The sequence below is a fragment of the Rhinopithecus roxellana genome, chromosome 17 (assembly GCF_007565055.1).
Source record: "Rhinopithecus roxellana isolate Shanxi Qingling chromosome 17, ASM756505v1, whole genome shotgun sequence".
Taxonomy (NCBI): Eukaryota; Metazoa; Chordata; class Mammalia; order Primates; family Cercopithecidae; genus Rhinopithecus; species Rhinopithecus roxellana.
In genome coordinates, this window is record NC_044565.1 from 102,286,613 (window position 1) to 102,305,140 (window position 18,528).

At 40.4% G+C, this 18,528-nt stretch overlaps 1 protein-coding gene across 2 annotated transcripts in view; it reads left to right on the plus strand.

Annotated features, from left to right (window-relative positions):
• Window positions 1-18,528, plus strand: part of SRBD1 (S1 RNA binding domain 1) — a 224,846-nt gene that overhangs the window by 1,546 nt on the left and 204,772 nt on the right. For both annotated transcript variants that reach the window (XM_030921713.1, XM_030921714.1), the window contains exons 2-4: window positions 4,914-4,990; window positions 8,258-8,435; window positions 10,677-11,063. In XM_030921713.1, the coding sequence (XP_030777573.1) occupies window positions 4,914-4,990; window positions 8,258-8,435; window positions 10,677-11,063 (642 nt within the window). The remainder of the gene's footprint in view (window positions 1-4,913; window positions 4,991-8,257; window positions 8,436-10,676; window positions 11,064-18,528) is intronic.

Sequence of the window (18,528 nt, forward strand, 5' to 3'; positions counted from 1 at the left end):
AACCTATTTTAGGCCTAAAACGTTAAGATCTAAGGGACGCAAGGAGCCAGCCAATTGACAAGCAGAGGGAGGAATACTCCAGGCGGAGAGAACCTGAGGTGGGAAGGAATGTGGTGACAAGAGCTGAGGAGCTCCAGCAAGTAGTAAAGGTGGTTAGAAAGGTGGGCAGGCTTGAAGGCAGTCATAAAAAATGTGGCTTGATTCTAAGTGAAGGATGGGGTGGGAAGTAATTCGGTGTTTCTAAAGTATTTTCTAAATGATCTTGAGTTGATAAGTGGAGAATGAGTTGCAAGGGCAAGAGTGGAAGCAGGGAGGGCAGTTAAGAGGCTAGTGTAGTAGTTCAAGTGAGGGAGGTTGAGGACTGAAGACTCACTGAAGATTGTGGAGATTCAAGACATATTTTGGAGGAAGATCTTATGTGACTTACTAATAGTCTGGATATGGGAGATGAAAGAAAAAAAGATTTGCAACATTTTGACTTAGCAAATGGAACTTCGTAGGATGATAATATGTTCATTTTCTTGATTATAGTGTTGTGTTTACATATGTCAAAACTTACCAAATTTGTACACTTTAAACATATGCAGTGTATTGCATGTCAGTTATATGTCAGTGAAGCTGTTAAAAAATCTTCTGGCCAGGCGCCGTGGCTCACACTTGTAATGCCAGCACTTCAGGAGGCCGAGGCAGGCAGATCACCTGAGGTCAGGAATTTGAGACCAGCCTGGCCAATGTGATGAACCCTGTCTCTACTAAAAATGCAAAAATTAGCTGGGTGTGGTGGTGCATGCCTCTAATCCTGGTTACTCAGGAGGCTAAGGCAGGAGAATTGCTTGAACCCAGAAGGTGGGGGTTGCAGTGAGCTGAGATCACTCCAGGCTGGGTGACAGAATGAGACCGTCTCAAAAAAAAAATTTTTTTTTTAAGGTTCTGGCTTCGCAAATAGGTGGATGCCACTTATTGAGATGGCAAGGACTGCAATAGGAACAGGTTTTAGAGCAAGAAATGGTCATCAAGGGTTCTATTGTGGATGTGTTAAGTTTAGTTAACTGTGAGACATCTAAATAGTTTCAGAGACAGGCAGTTATTATGGAAATCTGAATGTTAAAGGCAAGGTTTGGGATGGAGGGATTAGGATTGTTAATAAGTAGGTGACATTGGTGTGTAAAACCATGGAGATGGATGAGGTTTTGGTTAATCTAACAGGTTTTATGATACAAAGTAAGAGGACATGGGAATAGTGAAGATGGAGAAACAGGCCTCAAGAATATTGGTGTTTAAACTGGAGAATACATACTCCTGGGGGTGTACCTGTCGTAGGTAGTTTTAAAGACATAATCTCCAAGTCTTCAGCTTTTGTATGTATTCTTTCTAAATCTGATATGCTTGAAATTGGCTTGTGTGTTCATGCAGATTCTGCTTTCCCACCTTTCCTTTTACATTCATATTTTTTCCATTTGTGAAAAGAAATATTACAACTTACTCATCTTTCCATGGTATATTGCTTTCAGGGTGCCTAATAAAGAGGCAGTTGGAAATATTTGATTCAGGGGAGCCTTCTTTAAGGATAATGGTTAAGCAAAAGCGTAAGCCTGCCAAGGGTTTGCCTGTCCCTATTTTAAACACATTTCTGTTAAGGCTGAAGTGTGGAGCTAGAATTGGTGTATGGTAGCCTGTGTGGGAATGTTCTGAATTCAGGCATATTGTAGAATGCGGTGGTAAGAGTGATTGTAAGGTGATCTGGGTGGGTGGGTTTGATGGGAAGCTTAGCACCTTCAAGTTTTTACTATTGGATTGGTTAGATTCTCCAGAGAAAAGCCTTCCCATTCTTCTCCTTAGAGGGCCCTATTTTGGGATCTTAGTGGCGGAAGACTAGGGTTCTCTGCCTTTAGCATTCAGTCTGTATAGTCCCCATGCCCACAGTCTAGAGACTGTTTCATTAATACCTTCTCCAGAGAGTAAAGTTGTAGACTTTTTCCTGGGGCAGTTGCCTAATAGAATGAAGTGAGGTAGGACACCTAGAGATATTCCTTTGTCAGTTTACACACAGCCCTAACCCCTTTCACCTTTTAGTTCCAAAGGTATCAGCTACTGCTTCATGTGAGTTTTTTTGTTTTATTTTTTGAGAATACTGCAGGGTAAATTGGCTTGGTTTCTCAAATGCCCCCACTACTGGCTTGGGATTTTAATTTTTATGTGTTGTAATCTGTTAGTCTTTTTGGTTTTGGAATTTGAGGGGTAATATTTAGGAAAACCTCCATTTCCCCATCTCCACTCAAGACGAACTCTTTTCAAGAGTATGAAAAGAATCACCTTGGCCGGGCGCAGTGGCTCAAGCCTGTAATCCCAGCACTTTGGGAGGCTGAGACGGGCGGATCACGAGGTCAGGAGATCGAGACCATCCTGGCTAACACAGTGAAACTCCGTCTCTACTAAAAAATACAAAAAAAAACTAGTCGGGCGAGGTGGTGGGCAGCTATAGCCCCAGCTACTCGGGAGGCTGAGGCAGGAGAATGGCGTAAACCCGGGAGGCGGAGCTTGCAGTGAGCTGAGATCCGGCCACTGCACTCCAGCCTGGGTGATAGAGCGAGACACCGTCTCAAAAAAAAAAAAAAAAAAAAAAAAAAAAGAATCACCTTTGTTTCTGGGTTCTTTTGTAGTTTTATTTTGTACATTTTAAACTGTTAGTTATTAGGGAATAAATTTTTATTAATGGTGTGGAGGTAGTAATTAAACTCCTTTTTTTCTTCTAGAGGAATAGCTAGGTGTCTCAATACCATTTATTGAATAATCAATTTTTGCCCTGCCCTGATTTGAAATACCACCCTTGTCATACGCTAACTTCCTGCGTTCTTATTTTGTTGTGGTAAGATACACATAATATAAAAATCACAATTATCTGTTATTTCATGATCAATGTCTAAAAAGTGCTAATTTGTGAAAAGATGACCTTTATAACCTAATATGCCAAAAAGAGAGTGAAGGGAAAGATGGAAGATTATCCTGTCTACTTCCTGCAGACTGCTTTCCTGTTGTTCTGTTGGTTCCCTCTGAGCACTATTTTGCCCAATCATTGTGCACTTACTGGACTGAGTTGAGCTATAGCTACTGGGAGAACATAGTCCCTTTTGTGACAACCCTTTAGGATTTCCATGAGAGATTACTTCCTCTTCTAAGTGGATGTTAGAACCAGAGGCATTATAACATATGACTGGGTCAGAAACTTGTTTGAAGGGTTCCAAACATGTCAGAGTCTAGTGCAGTCCTTATGGTTTGGCATACATTCTTTAGGTAATTAATCTTAACAGCTAAAGTAATTTTATTTACTTTCCTGTATTATGTGATGTCTCTGGTTATTTGTCTTAACTTTTTTTTACAGCTTGGCCTTCGAATTTGGTAAATATTTTTTAGTCACTTAGTGATTAATCATTTTATTTAAATTTAATGAGCTTTTATTATAAGGGAATGGTTATCTTGTTTTAAGAATAACCTGGCTGCTTACTCAGTCAATCAGCATCATTTATTTCATTGCCGACTTTGTAGAGAGACCTCTACTTTATGCATTAAGAATATATAGAATAGGCCGGGCACGGTGACTCACGCCTGTAATCCCAGCACTTTGGGAGGCCAAGGTGGGCGGATCACCTGAGGTCGGGAGTTCGAGACCAGCCTGACCAACATGGAGAAACCCTGTCTCTACTAAAAATACAAAATTAGCCAGGTGTGGTGGCGCATGCCTGTAATCCCAGCTCCTGGGGAGGCTGAGGCAGGAGAATCGCTTGAACCCTGGAGGTGGACCTTGTGGTGAGCCGAGATTGTGCTATTGCACTCCAGCCTGGGCAGCAAGAGCGAAACTCTGTCTCAAAAAAAAAAAAAAAGAATACATAGAATAGGAAAAAAAGGGCCAGGCGCGTTGGCTCACGCCTGTAATCCCAGCACTTTGGGAGACCGAGGCGGGCGGATCACAAGGTCAGGAGATCGAGACCACAGTGAAACCTCGTCTCTACTAAAAATACAAAAAAAATTAGCCGGGCGCGGTGGCGGGCGCCTGTAGTCCCAACTACTCAGGAGGCTGAGGCAGGAGAATGGCGTGATCCCGGGAGGCGGAGCTTGCAGTGAGCCGAGATCGTGCCACTGCACTCCAGCCTGAGGGACAGAGCGAGACTCCGTCTCAAAAAAAAAAAAAAAAAAAAGGAAAAAAAGTTTCTGTCTTTGAGATATAGTTTAATAAAGGACTTTGTAAGTGGCTGCCTGATAGTATTATCATAAAATAACACAGAATACTTAAGCACACAATTCTTAACAAATGAAGCGCACAATTCTCCTACAGGGTGTCAGCCTGTAGGAGTTTATATTTTTCAAAAGATGGCCCATACTCTTAAGGCTTTTAAATCATTGGAAGACTTTGGAAGACTGTTAGCTCCTCTCTCTCTCTCTCTCTCTCTCTCTTTTTTTTTTTGAGACCGAGTCTCACTCTGTCGCCCAGGCTGTAGTGCAGTGGTACAATCTCAGCTCACTGCAACCTCCACCTCCCAGGTTCAAGTGATTCTCCTGCCTCAGCCTCCCAAGTAGCTGGGATTTCAGGCACCCACCACCATGCCTGGCTAATTTTTTATTTTTACTAGAGACTGAGTTTCACCATGTTGGCCAGGCTGGTCTCGAACTCCTGACTTCAGGTAATCCACCCTCCTTGTACTCCCAAAGTGCTGGGATTACAGGCATGAGCCATCGTGCACAGCCGGCTACTCTTTTAATTGACAACTACATAGCAGGGGAAACTGGTGTTTGGGCTTGTGAATAAACATCATTGTTTTTGTTTTTTTCTATGAAGTGTTAGTTTTGAATGACCCATTATTTGTAGCCAGTAATCAGAATATTCAAGTGTTGCTGATTTTATGTTCTGTTTCTTCTAGATGTCATTGCCAAGAAGAGCAAAAGTACAGGTCCAGGGTGTGGTACCGAAAGATGAATTTTCTTCATGCTCTGAGTTGTAAGCATTCTGGTTTAATATGTGGATAGGGGAATGATGAATATTTTAGTAAGGAGTAATGCATTCTGTCACTTTCTAACTCCTTAAGTGATGTGGGTAGAAAAAACTGTTTTTTATTCATTCATACAACAAATATTTGTTGAACTCATGCTATGTTCCAGGTTCTGTCTAGTGCTGCTAATAAAGTATTGAAAGGAGAGAGAAAGTAATCAACTAAATATATAACATAATATTTACACTAGAATGTAAGCTCCATGAGTGCACAGAGTTTTATCTATTGCTTTAGAGCAGGATTTTTCAGCCTCTGCACTACTGACATTGTGTGCAAGATAATTCTTTGTTGTAGGGGCTATCTTTTGGCTTGTAGGATTTTTAGCAGCATCCTTGGCCTCTATCCACTGGATGCCAGTAGATTCCTGCCCAGTTATAACAATTAAAAATGTCTCCAGACATTGCTAGATATCCCCAGTTGAGAATCTCTGCTTTAGAATGTCATATTAGGTGCTCTGAAGATATTTGTTAAGTAAATGACTGACAATATTTGTGGTAATAAGTACTATAATGAAAAATAAAACGGCAGGGGATAGAGAGCATAGTGAGTGGTTGCAGTCGGGGGGGCATTTTGGATAGAGTAGTCAGAAAGTTATTTTGGAAGATGTGGCAAGAGATCTAGATGAGATTTGGGGGTGCAACTTGCAAAGATCTTGGGGATGGGTGTTCCAAATAGAGAAAGCAGCAAGTGCAAAGACCATGAGGCAAGAGTATGTTTGGTGTGTTGAGGGAACAGCAAGAAGACCAGTGTGGCCAGTCTAGAGACATGAGGCAGAGAGTGGTAAGACATGAGATTATAATGAGTAGGATCTGGCTCTAATAGGGTTAGATCCTTCTCCTTAGTCCCTTTGACTTCTCTTCTCACCAACCTCTAAATTTTGGAATCCCTCAAGGCTTAATTCTAACCCCCCCCCCCCACATCCTCTCCCCTCCCCCCCTCCCCTCCCCATTGGTAGCTGATCTTATCTTATGACTCAATATAAAAATCTCAGTTTTATACAGTATCTCCAACTTGATCTTCCCTGGTATTAGATTTTTATTTGAAGTGGGTTGGGAGGACACTGGAGGGTTTTGGGTAGGGATGTTATGTGACCTGGTTTATATTTGTAAAATATTCTGGTTTCTTGGTGGAGAATAGACTATAGGGGGCAAAACTGGAAGTAGGGGAAATGAGTTAAGGAGATTATTTAGAAGCTTAGGGTTCTAGATGTGAAAGTGATGAGAAATGGTCTAATTTGGGATATATTTTGAAGGTAGAGTGGACAGGACATGGTGCTGGATTGGATTTGGGTTATGAAAGAATGACAGACATTTTGGGAAGACTGGAAGAGGAACAGGTGTGAGAGTGGTGGAATCAGGAATTCTGTTTTGGACTTGGCGAGTTTGATGTGATTGCTGGACATTCAGGTGAAAGTGGATATACAAGTCTTGAGCTCAAGGAGGGAAGGGGAAGTTGGAGACACTATGTAAAATTGAGATTCCCAGCTGGGTGCCGTGGCTCACACCTGTAATCACAGTGCTTTGGGAGGCCAAGTTGAGCTGATCACTTGAGGCCAGGAGTTTGAGACTAGCCTGGCCATCATAGTGAAACCCGTCTCTACTGAAAATACAAAAATTAGCCAGGCGTGGTAGTGCATGCCTATAATCCTAGCTACTTGGGAGACTGAGACATGAGAATCACTTGAACCCAGGAGGTGGAGATTGTAGTGAGCCGAGGTCACGTTACTGCACTCCAGCCTGGGTGACAGAGGGAGACTCCGTCTCTAAATAAATAAATAAAAATAAAATAGAGATTCCTGTATTTTGAAAATAAAAGATTAGCTGGCAAGAGAGCATAGAGGGAGGAGAGGGCTGAGGACTAAGCCTCGAGGGATTCCAACATTTAGAGATTAGGGAGAAGAGGAGTCAAAAGGACTGAAGAGAAGCTGCCAAGAAGTAGTATGAAAACCAAGGGCTGGGGTTCCTGTATATAAGGGCTGTGCTCTAAGAGGTGAGTGCCAGATGCTCCTGAGAGCTCACGTGATAGGGAAGGAGAGTTGACTAGCTGCCTTAGAACTACTTCATGTATCTGTGCTTGTGTTTTCTTCATAATAACTAAAGGGCTTGAATCTTGGTGATATTCCTCTGTGAAATAGGGTTAGTCAGTAATACTGGTTGATAGGTGATGAGACTAAGGAGGGAAGAAGTCATCCTGCTCAGTTTGATGATAGTATGAGGAATAGAACCCTAGTTTTCTAGTTCATTGGTTTTCTAATTATAGTTTCTTTCAGTTGCATTGCTATTATGTTATTCTGATGATTCCTGTTTTTTGTTTGATTGTTTGTTTGTTTTTGTTTACCAGGCTTAGTGTTACCTCTGAAGAGAACACCAGTAGTTTGACCTATCATGATTATTCTGTTCTAGAGCATAATTCCAGTCAGGTTTTTGTCCCCGGGAAGAATTTAACATTAAAAAACCCAGACCTCCCTATTCACTCATCTCAGTAAAGGAAGTCTCACTAATATTGACCTTTTACATTAGAGTAGAAATGAATGGAATTAACTGGGTTGGCAGGAGCGTGGTGGTCCTTTAACAGAGTTCCCATGGCTGCTTTTTCTCTGCTCTTGCTGTGAGTTTGATTCTTGGTTGTTAGAAAAGTACCATAGTTGCCCCTGATCCAATCTAATCAGGAAAGAAATCCATTCTGTGAAAGGAAAAAAGGGTTAATTAAAGCAGTTGGAATGGTCTTGGTGCTGGCTTTTAATGTAATTTAGGGTGTTTCCTAGAACCATTTCTCAATCCTTTCATTGATTTGAATAACTTAATACAATTTAAATGAATCTGATTAGTAGTTGGAAACTTATTTAAGTGCTTTTCACTGTTAAAATTGAAAAGCTCACATTGACTATGGTTTGACATGACCCAGTAAATTACTTAAGGTAATAAATGATTTTTTATGTCTTGAATGAATGTGTGTATGTGTTTGTCAGTTAGGTGAGAAGAGAATGGAGAGACAGAGCTGTGATTTACAGTACACTGGGGTATTTTTACACTGATCTGTCATCAACACTGTTGGTTCAATTCTTAGCAATAACTGTTCACAGCCTGTACTCAATCACTCCATTTTATATTAAACACCTCCTACTTTATCATTTTTTTCAAGAATCATGCATCTCTTTTTTACCTTTGACATTTGTTTTTATTTTCCTGGAGATTATTCTGTTGATTTACTTCTAGATCATCTGCCTCTGAAGAAGATGACAAGGAAGATAGTGCCTGGGAGCCCCAAAAGAAAGTTCCCAGAAGCCGTAAGCAGCCCCCTCCCAAGGAATCCAAACCAAAGAGGATGCCTCGGGTGAAGAAGAATACCCCACAGATCAGTGATGGCTCAGAAGTCATTGTTAAGGAGGAGCTGGTAGGTGCTATAACTGGATGGAGGGAACTCTGTGGTGTCTTCCTGATTGGTGATGTTACTTTCTTATTCTACAGAGTAGGACAAGGCATGTAAATGACAAAAACTGCCAGCAATGGCATTCCCTACCATGGGTCTTAATTTTTGGGTCTTTACTGTGTTTCTGTGTCTATTCCCTTTTCCCTCTCCTAGGAGTTGGTCTGGGTGTGGTAGTGCTGGTAATGATGGTGGCATTAGCAAATAGTTGAGTGCTTACCATTAGCCAGGCAATGTGCTCAGCGTTTCATTTAAATGATCTTACTTAATCTTTATAACAACCATTGAGGCAAGTGCTTTTATGCTGATTTTATAGATGAGAAAGCTGAAGAAAGAGATGTTAAGTGACTTGCTCATGGTGTACAGATAGTAAGTGATAGAACTGGGTTTCTAAGTTAGGAACATGATTTTGTCAGCATTTTGGGAACAGATATATCTCTCTTGGGTGTTTTTACATCAGCTGTGTTCACAAGAGAGATAAATACAGCCAGAGTGTTGGTTTAATAATTAATAGTTTAAAATAATAATCTTAAAGATGTGAAATTCTTATGGCCAGCATTTTGCTCTCCTTGGAGGCTAATCTAAATAGGGAATTAAATAGTAATCAGAAATTTACTTGATGAGCATGGACTCAGAATAGGATGATGAGATAAATCCATTCATTTGAGTTTATTGAATGTCTACTGTGGTGTAGGCACTGTGCTTGTCACAATGGCAATTGAATGTTTTAATAGCTTGAAGCTGAGACAGTATGAAGTATCTACCTTAGAGCAGGGCTCTCTTACTGTTGGGGTGAAAATACTCAAAATTTGTTTGTGAAGCTTTCCTCTCTTTCTTGTGTTATTTAAAAAGCGCTGATCATATTTGCTTTCTGCAGTTCTTTTTCTATTCCTCTGTGGCTGACAACACCCTTTATGATTGCCACTTTCTTTAGATATGTCAATTCATTTGATTAGGTTATCAACTCTTTTAGGCCTGGGAGTTATTTTATCTTTATATCTCTGCTCTGATCCATTCTATTTTGGGCAAAAAATTTAATACTCAGAGGGCTCTGTAATGTTCATTATTTTCAAGTTCAGTTGGTGGTGGTGGTAAGTTGGCATTGGGGTGGAAGTGCCCTTTATTGTAGTCCTAAATATTCTTAATAGTGATTCTGGAAAAAATACTTGATAGAAGAGAAGACAGAATTTTGACTGATATTTGGTTTGGGAACTGTTCATGTTTGTGCCATCTGCATCACTTAGGTAATGAAGAACAGACCAGCTTGGGGGTAGGGTCTTTGTCTTATTTACACAATCCGCAGTGCCAAGATGGGTGCCAAGTCTCATTTCTTCACACTTGAGCTGTCACTTGGATTGGGGAGCAGTGGCGTTGCAGAGTGTAGTCTCTAGACACCTACACCTACACCTCTAGACACCTGTGTGGGCTGCTGTGAGGACTCTTGTTAAGGAAAAGTACCTGACATTAGCCTGCTGTCATTCTGTGTTCTATCCTCTACTCTTCAGCAGAGATTGGTGGCATGTGTTGCCTGTTGAGTTGTATGAGCGAATGAGTGTTACTTTTCTCCCTGCTAAGTGGTTGACTTTGATAGCAAGTTTTCATCTTGGTTTTCTGGCATGTGTAGACCTATCCTTTACTCATTTTAAAAAATTAAACTGCTTATTTCTAAATAGACATGCAATGGCAAGAAATAATAGAAGAATTCCCTGTACTCTTTATCCATTTTTTCCCGAATGGTAGCATCTTGCAAATCTATGGTAAGATATCACAACCAAGATACTGACATTGATAAAATCCACTGATCTTATTTAGATTGCTCTAGTTTTACTTGTATTCATTCATGTGTATGTATATGTATGTACTTGGTTGTATGTGATTTTATCACACATGTAGGTTTGTGTATCTACTGTGACAGAACAGTTCCATTACCACAAGGATGCCTAGTGTTGCCCTTTTATAGCCACACCCACCTCCCTGCATCATCCCTGACCCTTGCCAACCTCTAATCTGTTCAGGAATGTTATATAAATGTATTCATATAGTATATAACTTTGAGATTGTCTTTTTTCCCCATTCAACATAATTTCCTTGAGATTCTTCCAAGTTATTGTGTGTATCAATAATTTGTTCACTTTTATTTGTGAGTAATATTCCCTGGAAATTGCTTTTATCTTCTAATTCTCATATGTTCTCTTTGTGGTTTGATAGAATAGCTCTGTGGCTATTGCTGACACTGCTTTGGAAGACAGAAAAAATGAATTGGATACCGTACAGACTCTGAAAACAGCCAAGACAAAACGGAAATGTTCAGCACAGCCACATGCAGCTCGAAGGACCAAAAAACTGAAAGTTGATGAAGAAACCAGCAAAGCCAGCAACTTAGAGGGTGAGAGTAATAGTTCAGAGACACCATCCACAAGCACTATGTGCGGAGGTACATGCAAGATGGAAGAGAATGAAGATGACTTTACATTTGGTCAGTCCCCTTTAAAGAAAATGAAGACTGAAACATGTCCTCAGGGGCAGCCTGTCAAGTTTCCAGCAAATGCCAATAATATTAAAGAGGAGGTGGAAATGAATTGGGACATAGTACAGGTATGTGCAGTCTTTTTCTGTCACTTTTGTTTGAGTGCTTTCTTTTTGACTAGCATAGGGGTTGTACTGTCTAAGGGAAGGGCTGGGGGTTTTCACTTCTCTCTTCAGTTTTGCCAATGATTTCTGGAGGCTTTCCCACTTGATACTTTCTTGGGGACACTGTTTTGTGTTGTAGCTAATCATCAGTTCTTCAGCTAAGATATGTGGCCTCACTTGGCCTTTGCCATGGTGTTTTAGTGAACATACACTATATAGACAGGCTGTACCAACTGGTCGGGCCCCCACAGGTTCTTTGTTAAGTTTTTGCTTTGAACTTGGACTGTATTTTCCTATAAAAGCAGTGTAGGTGATTAGGTCACTGGCTGTTCATACATCTAGTTAACCCTTAGTATGATGTTGTAATGTACTACAAGACCTAGCAATTTTTGAAAGGAAATTCTATAAGAATTCCAACTTGAGATGCCAGAATTATATGTCTTACTACAGGGGAAATCAGATTTCTCCCAGTTTTTTTGGTTGGCTTTGGGGACAGTATTAGAGACCTGAAGAGTGACTCGTGAGCTTTTGTCTGTCCGAGCACACTTTGGGACCATTTTTGACTAAATTGTGGTAGTGCCTCTCAGAGTAGATGGGGGTGACTTCCCTCCCTGTTATCTGTCCCATGTGGTTCTCTTTCCCTTGCTGTGATTGTGGCTGTAGAGCCAAGGGCCTCTGCTGGATCCTGATTCCACTTCTCAATCTGGGACTGCCTGCGTGTCACCTTTGTTCTTCAGAGGAATGTCTTTGTACCCATACTGCCTTTTCTATTATCTATTAGTAAAATGTCACTGGTAATTTTTAATCATGATTTTTCTTCTCTCTGGTGCACTAAGGAATAGAATGTTGCTTTACAACTTTTCCTCTTACCCTTGTTCCTGAATGAATAGTCCAAGGTATCTTGGAAAAACAGAGTATAATTAGGCTCCGTTCTATGCTTTCTTTTTCTTTGTTCGTTTAGACCTAGAGGGCAGCGTTTTTAAACTGTGGTCCATGGACTTCCTGCATCAGATTCACCCTGAAGCCTTTCTTAAAGTTCTTGGTTCCAGACCAGGCCTACAGAGGCAGGTGGACATGTACCACGTCCCTTCTCTTTTCTTTTTCTAACACTTTTTAAGCTTATTTCCATTGTTGACATAGATCCACCTCTGGTAGTTGACAGTGTGCAGGAGGAAGTTAAGAAATTTTAGACTGTGAAGTCTCTGGTCTTTGAAACTTGGTAATAAGTTATTCATAGTAAAGAGCTACTTATTCTATGACTCTGCTTCCCACCCTGTGTTACAGGGAAAGAGATATAGAAAGTGGCCCTGCCTTAATCTTTTGTCTCTAGGTTACAAGTAATAGAAACTTCTTTATAATGAGCCTAAGTAGAAAAGAGTTTTTCACCAAGGACATAGGGACCTTTAAAAGAACAAAAGGGACAGAATGCGGTCAAGTCTCCCAAAGGACTTGAACCAGAAATTGGGAAACTGTGAGGACTCAGAGAAGATGCTCTTAGTTTTCTCTCTATCTGGTGTCTTATAATCACCAATTTCTGCTGCTTCTCTGCTTGAGTTACTATTTTCTCAGCAGATAAGATTTCCTTGCTTCTTTACAGAGGATAAAAAATGACAGCTCCCTAGTTTATTTGCCATTAGTTTTATTAGTTACATAGACTGACCAGTTACTTCTGTATTCCAGTTCCAATTTTTTTTTTTTTTTTTTTTTTTTTTTGGTGAGACGGAGTCTCATTCTGTTGCCCAGGCTGGAGTACAGTGGCACAATCTTGGCTCACTGCAACCTCCGTCTCCCGGGTTCAAGCGATTCTCCTGCCTCAGCCTCCTGAGTATCTGGAACCACAGGCATGTGCCCCCACGCCTGGCTAATTTTTTGTATTTTTAGTAGAAACGGGGTTTTACTATGTTAGCCAGAATGGTCTCTATCTTCTGACCTTGTGATCCGCCCGCCTCGTTCTCCCAAAGTGCAGGGATTACAGGCAAGAGCCACCACACCTGGCCTCCAGTTCCAAATTTTAAGAAGAAAGTCTGATTGGCTGAATTTGGGTCAGGTATCTACCTCTGGTCCAGTGCCTAGGATGCTGAGGCCTCATCATATTTTAGAAATACGGCTGCCAGAGTTCCACCTGTGTGTGTGTGGGGGTGTGTGTGTGTGTGTGTGTGTGTGTGTGTGTTGGGTGGGCGGGGGTGTTCTCTGAGAAAAGGAGGGCATTTCTGGGCCACCTGAAGATGTCTGCTTCAGGGTTCAGCTTTTTTTTTTTTTTTTTTTGAGACGGAGTCTCGCTCTGTCGCCCAGGCTGGAGTGCAGTGGCCGGATCTCAGCTCACTGCAAGCTCCGCCTCCCGGGTTCACGCCATTCTCCTGCCTCAGCCTCCCGAGTAGCTGGGACTACAGGCGCCCGCCAGGTCGCCTGGCTAGTTTTTTTTGTATTTTTAGTAGAGACGGGGTTTCACCATGTTAGCCAGGATGGTCTTGATCTCCTGACCTCGTGATCTGCCCGTCTCGGCCTCCCAAAGTGCTGGGATTACAGGCTTGAACCACCGCGCTCGGCCCAGGGTTCAGCTTTATAATGTAAATTTATAAGTCTAGGTGATGATTAGTCACTGTTGGCAAAGATTTACATAGGTTTCTTTTACCATAATACCTTAAGGTGTTGGTTTACAGATCTTTAATTGACAAGGGATAATAATACTTACCATTTATTTGTAGATGACTTGTTATGAGCTCGGCTCTGTACTAGGCACTTTATATTCATTTAATACATTATCATGATGGATTAGTAGATACAATGGGTTATCAAAAAATCCTTTACAGATAGGAGTAGAATAGACAGAAAACAGTTTCGTTTGTTCAGAAAAACCGTCTTAAAGTTAATAATTACTGAGAAATTACTGAGAATTGACTCAAGGTAGTTGTAGAATTTAGTTTCTAGTTTGCATCACTTCTTTAATAGGTATAACTAAAGTTGATTTCAGAGCTTTGAGAGAAGAAAATAACTGCAGTTCATTAACCTAGACTTTTAATGTTTTGTTAGGGATGAATACCTGGGTTCCCTAATGAGTTCTGTAATGTCACTAAAATAGCAGCTAAACAAAGCCTTTTGGAAAATACATTCCAATAGATAGGCAAGATTACTTGCTGAGTAGAATGAGGAGGGACAAGTGTATGATAAGCAATAGGTGCCCAGCTGCCAGAAGGTGAGTGACAAAGGAAAAGCAAAGAAACAAAAGTTTTATTTGTAAGCCAGTAGTAGTAATGTCCTTTGTTGTGTTGTGGGAATAGTGACTTGGAAGCAAGTTGTCTCATTTAAAGGCACAAGAACTATTTTATGGCCTTTTGCCCTCTTAGAAAATATTTTGAAAATTATAGTCATACTAGATTTTCCTTTTAATTCCAAGCAACTTTTTTTCCTCTTCTTCCTTTTTTGAAGTGAATTTTGACAGCTGAAAGCCTGTTCTCTGAGAATCTGGGCACTCCTTGCCTGTGAGTTGGGAAGTGGTTTTTGGGATGCTGCCACCTTTGCTGAGCAAGCCAATGGCAACTATTAAGCTCAGCATTTTCCTGGTGGGTTTAGGGAAATTGCCTGGGAAACTATTACGTGTGAATTTACATGTTTGGGTTCTTTTTATTTAACCAGTTGCAATTATCCTTCCTTAATTTTAACGTGAATTTTACAGACAATTCTTGTGATATGTGTGGATTTCCTTTCCTATACTTTTAAAATTTCTCCGTAAACAGGAGAAACTTTGTGGGAAAGAAAGTAATTTTGTCTTAAAACTGTATTCCTGCTTGTAAACATGGTTGAGAACAGGGGTAGATGTTGGAAAAAGAGGGAACTGACAAGAATGAGAGTCAAGTAATACCAAGCCAGAAAATCAGAAAAAGTCTTGAACATTTGGATATGGACCAGACTCAATGAAATACCTGTAACATGCATATTATCTGCCACAAAATGTATGTCCAAATTCTTTGGGGAAATCCTGAATAGTATCTAGTTAGCAAGGAATGGTTAATGAAACTTAATTATATAGAAATTATTATGTATTACTAGTTGAACATGTGGAAATGTCATTTATATTTCCTTCATTTTGTGTACTATTCCCCATGGTCTTGGCCACAATAAAACTTGGTCCTCTGTTTTTTCCTTTTGAGGTGTATTTCTCAACTCTGAAAACTACAGATTTTTTTCAGGAACATCACTGTCTTGTTTGGAGAGGCAGAACTGTATATAGTCAACACTTGATTTAGTTTTAGGCTTGTCGAAAGGACAAAATTACAAGTTTAGTTTAAAGATCTAATTTGGGTGTGTGATTCTAGAATCAAGCAACACTTTGTTTCATAAAATAGGATAAGTGTTCTAATGAATTGAGCAGGGGAGTTGGTTTTATACATAGGACTAATGAAAGCAGAAACAACAGAACGCGGTTACTTTCCTTGTAAGGTGGAGAGAGGGAGACGAAAAAATAGAAAAATAACAGCTAAAATGAAGTTACTTCAGTCTTTTTGTATAAGGATTAAAGTAGAGGGAACTTTATTATCATGCTCATTGAAGATTGAAATTGGCCTGTTTGGGAACTTGGCTGTTATTCTTTAGATTTCTTGGAAAGTCAGATAACAACTTTGTTTTAGTTTGGTGACTAAAACTTTAGCCAGGGTGAGTCCATTTTGATTTTTAGTCTATAGACCATAGGATCTATTGGGGTCTACTGCAGGAGCTTCATCCAAAACAATGGCCTCCTATAATGTTTTAACAGACATTATACATGAATGTATTTTGTTTCTTATTTCCTGATCAGGGGTTGGGGATCACCAGGTCTTTTGACAGAAGCAACCTACTCCTTTTCAGCCCTTTCTCCCAAACTGCAAATGTGTGATTGTGACCAGAAACAAGTTTTTGTTAAAGGTATTTTGCAAATATGTTATGGATACCATGAACTGTAAGAATTGGAAGAAGTGACTAGCTACAGACAGTTTTTGTGAAGATTAAACTGCTCCAAAGGTGGTGGTTGTCCAGTTTCTTTCGGGAGTGGTGAGTGTAGGGGAGTTGAGCAGCCGTGTGTAATATCTTAGTAAAGTTTGCTAAACAGGGAGAAAAGGCAAACAAAACCTTTTTTATTAGCTATTTTCCCTTTGTTGCAAGAGATTGTGTGGGGTTATGTGGGTGAAGAAAACCGTGGGATGACAAAATTGGGGAAAGAAGTGAGACAAAAAAGTGGTCAGCATTTCTCAGTTGTGTATCTCAGTGCAATTCTGTGTATAAATGCGGAACCACTTATTAGGTTTAACCTATTTGTCCAGGAGAAATTAAATAAGAGAAATTATATTGGTACTTTTTGTTAATATAATTTAGTTGCTAGTATTTATTATGGGCTTTTAAAAAAACAACTTCTTTTTGAAGTATAACATACAGAAAATTGTACATAAATGTACAGCTCAGGGATGTTCAGAAGTGTAACCATGCAACAGGCTTCCAGAACATTACCAACATCTTAAAATCCCCCTTTATACCCTTTTCCAATTCCTCCTTCCCTCTCATACAACCACTCTTCTGATTTCTAACAGCATAGATTGGTTTTTCCTTTTGCAATCTGTAAGGAAACTTGTGTGTGTAATAGAATAAGTGATACAGTGAAATAACTAGGTAAGGGTAAGGAGAACAGCAGAAATCAACAGCTTTTCAGAGGGGAGGTGGCCAGTTGCTGGTTTGGGAGTGATTTAGAATAGAAAATTCTCTCAATTCCACTCATTAGAGAGTCATTTAACTTAGATGTTCTTCTAAAATGCAGATGCTGCCTGGATGATTAAGGCTATAGTTTATTTGCTTGATACCAAGATGTTTTCTTTTTAACTGTGGAAATAGGAATTTCCTTTTGGAGCAGTAAATCTCAGGACACTTTGGGAAAAAGCATTTTCTTGGAGGTTTTAGAGAGAGAGCAGTAAGCCATCAGATCTCATGAGACTCATTGTTCCAAGAACAGCATAGAGGAAACCGTCCCCCATAATTCAGTTATCTCCACCTGGTCGTGTCCTTGACACATGCGGATTATGCCAGAGGAATCATCTTGCTTGGCATGTAAATTGAATTTTTGAAGAGGTTTTTTTTTTTTTTTTTTTTTTTTTTTTTTTTTTTTTTTTTTTTTTTTTTTGAGACGGAGTCTCGCTCTGTCTCCCAGGCTGGAGTACAGTGGCCGGATCTCGGCTCACTGCAAGCTCCGCCTCCCGGGTTTATGCCATTCTCCTGCCTCAGCCTCCCAAGTAGCTGGGACTACAGGCGCCCACCACCTCACTCAGCTAGTTTTTCGTATTTTTTAGTAGAGACGGGGTTTCACTGGGTTAGCCAGGATGGTCTCGATCTCCTGACCTCGTGATCCGCCCATCTCGGCCTCCCAAAGTGCTGGGATTACAGGCTTGAGCCACTGCGCCCCGCTGAAGAGGTTTTATAGTTTGTACGATTTTGGGCAGTTTACCTTTTTGGCCCTCAGTTTTTGCATTTGTAAAATGGGAACAATAAAGTACCTTTCTCATATAGTTTAAATGAGTTTATATTGACTGTGTAAAAGTGTTTGGAACATAATAGACTCTATAGAGGAATTAGCCTAAGACAACAGTCAAAATAAGTGTCTCTCTGTCTTAGAGGTAAAAAAAATTCTTGAGAATGCATTTTTCCCCCCTTACTCTCATTCCTATCTGCCAGTTAATTTTTTAAAAATATTAAAGTAGTAAATGTGAATCGCTTATAGGTGAAAACTGTAGTAGTTCTTTGCCCTACCCCTTCCCAACTCTAAGACTTGCTCTCTATTTTTAGCTCTTTTAGTTGTTTCTTTGTTGTTTGCCTAATTTTTCTAAAACACACATTATTAAACCCCCACCCCAGAGTTTCTGATTGAGTGGCTTTTGGCTGGGACCCAAGAATTTGCATTTTTAGCAAGTTCTCAGATGATGCTTATGCTGCTGGTTTGGGGACCACACATTGTAAACCACTGCTGTAGTTCATAGATCTCATCAACTCTTGAAAAGGGGGTTGACTCAATAGCTGAAACCAAACCACGAGTGGATCCGTTGTTGAATGGCTTTATTACCAGTGGAAGGTATCCCAGTTACTGATGTCAAATCTGTAAGGGTCTGCAGCAACCTAAGTTTTTGCCTCCTCCGAAGAAAGAATTCGACTGAGGGGCATAAGGCAAGAGAGACCAAGGCAAACTTCAGAGTAGGAGTGGAAGTTTGTTTAAAAGGCTTTAGAACAAGAAAGAAAGGCAAGGAAAGTATGCTTGGAAGAGACCCAAGCAGGCACTGAGGTCAAGTGTGGTGTTTAACTTTGATCCTAGGACTCTATAGGCTGGCCCCTTTCCTGTGATTCTTCCCTTAAAGTGGGCTGCCCACATGTGCAGTGCCTTCCTTACGCTTGGGAGGTGAGCACATGCTGTGTGTTTCGG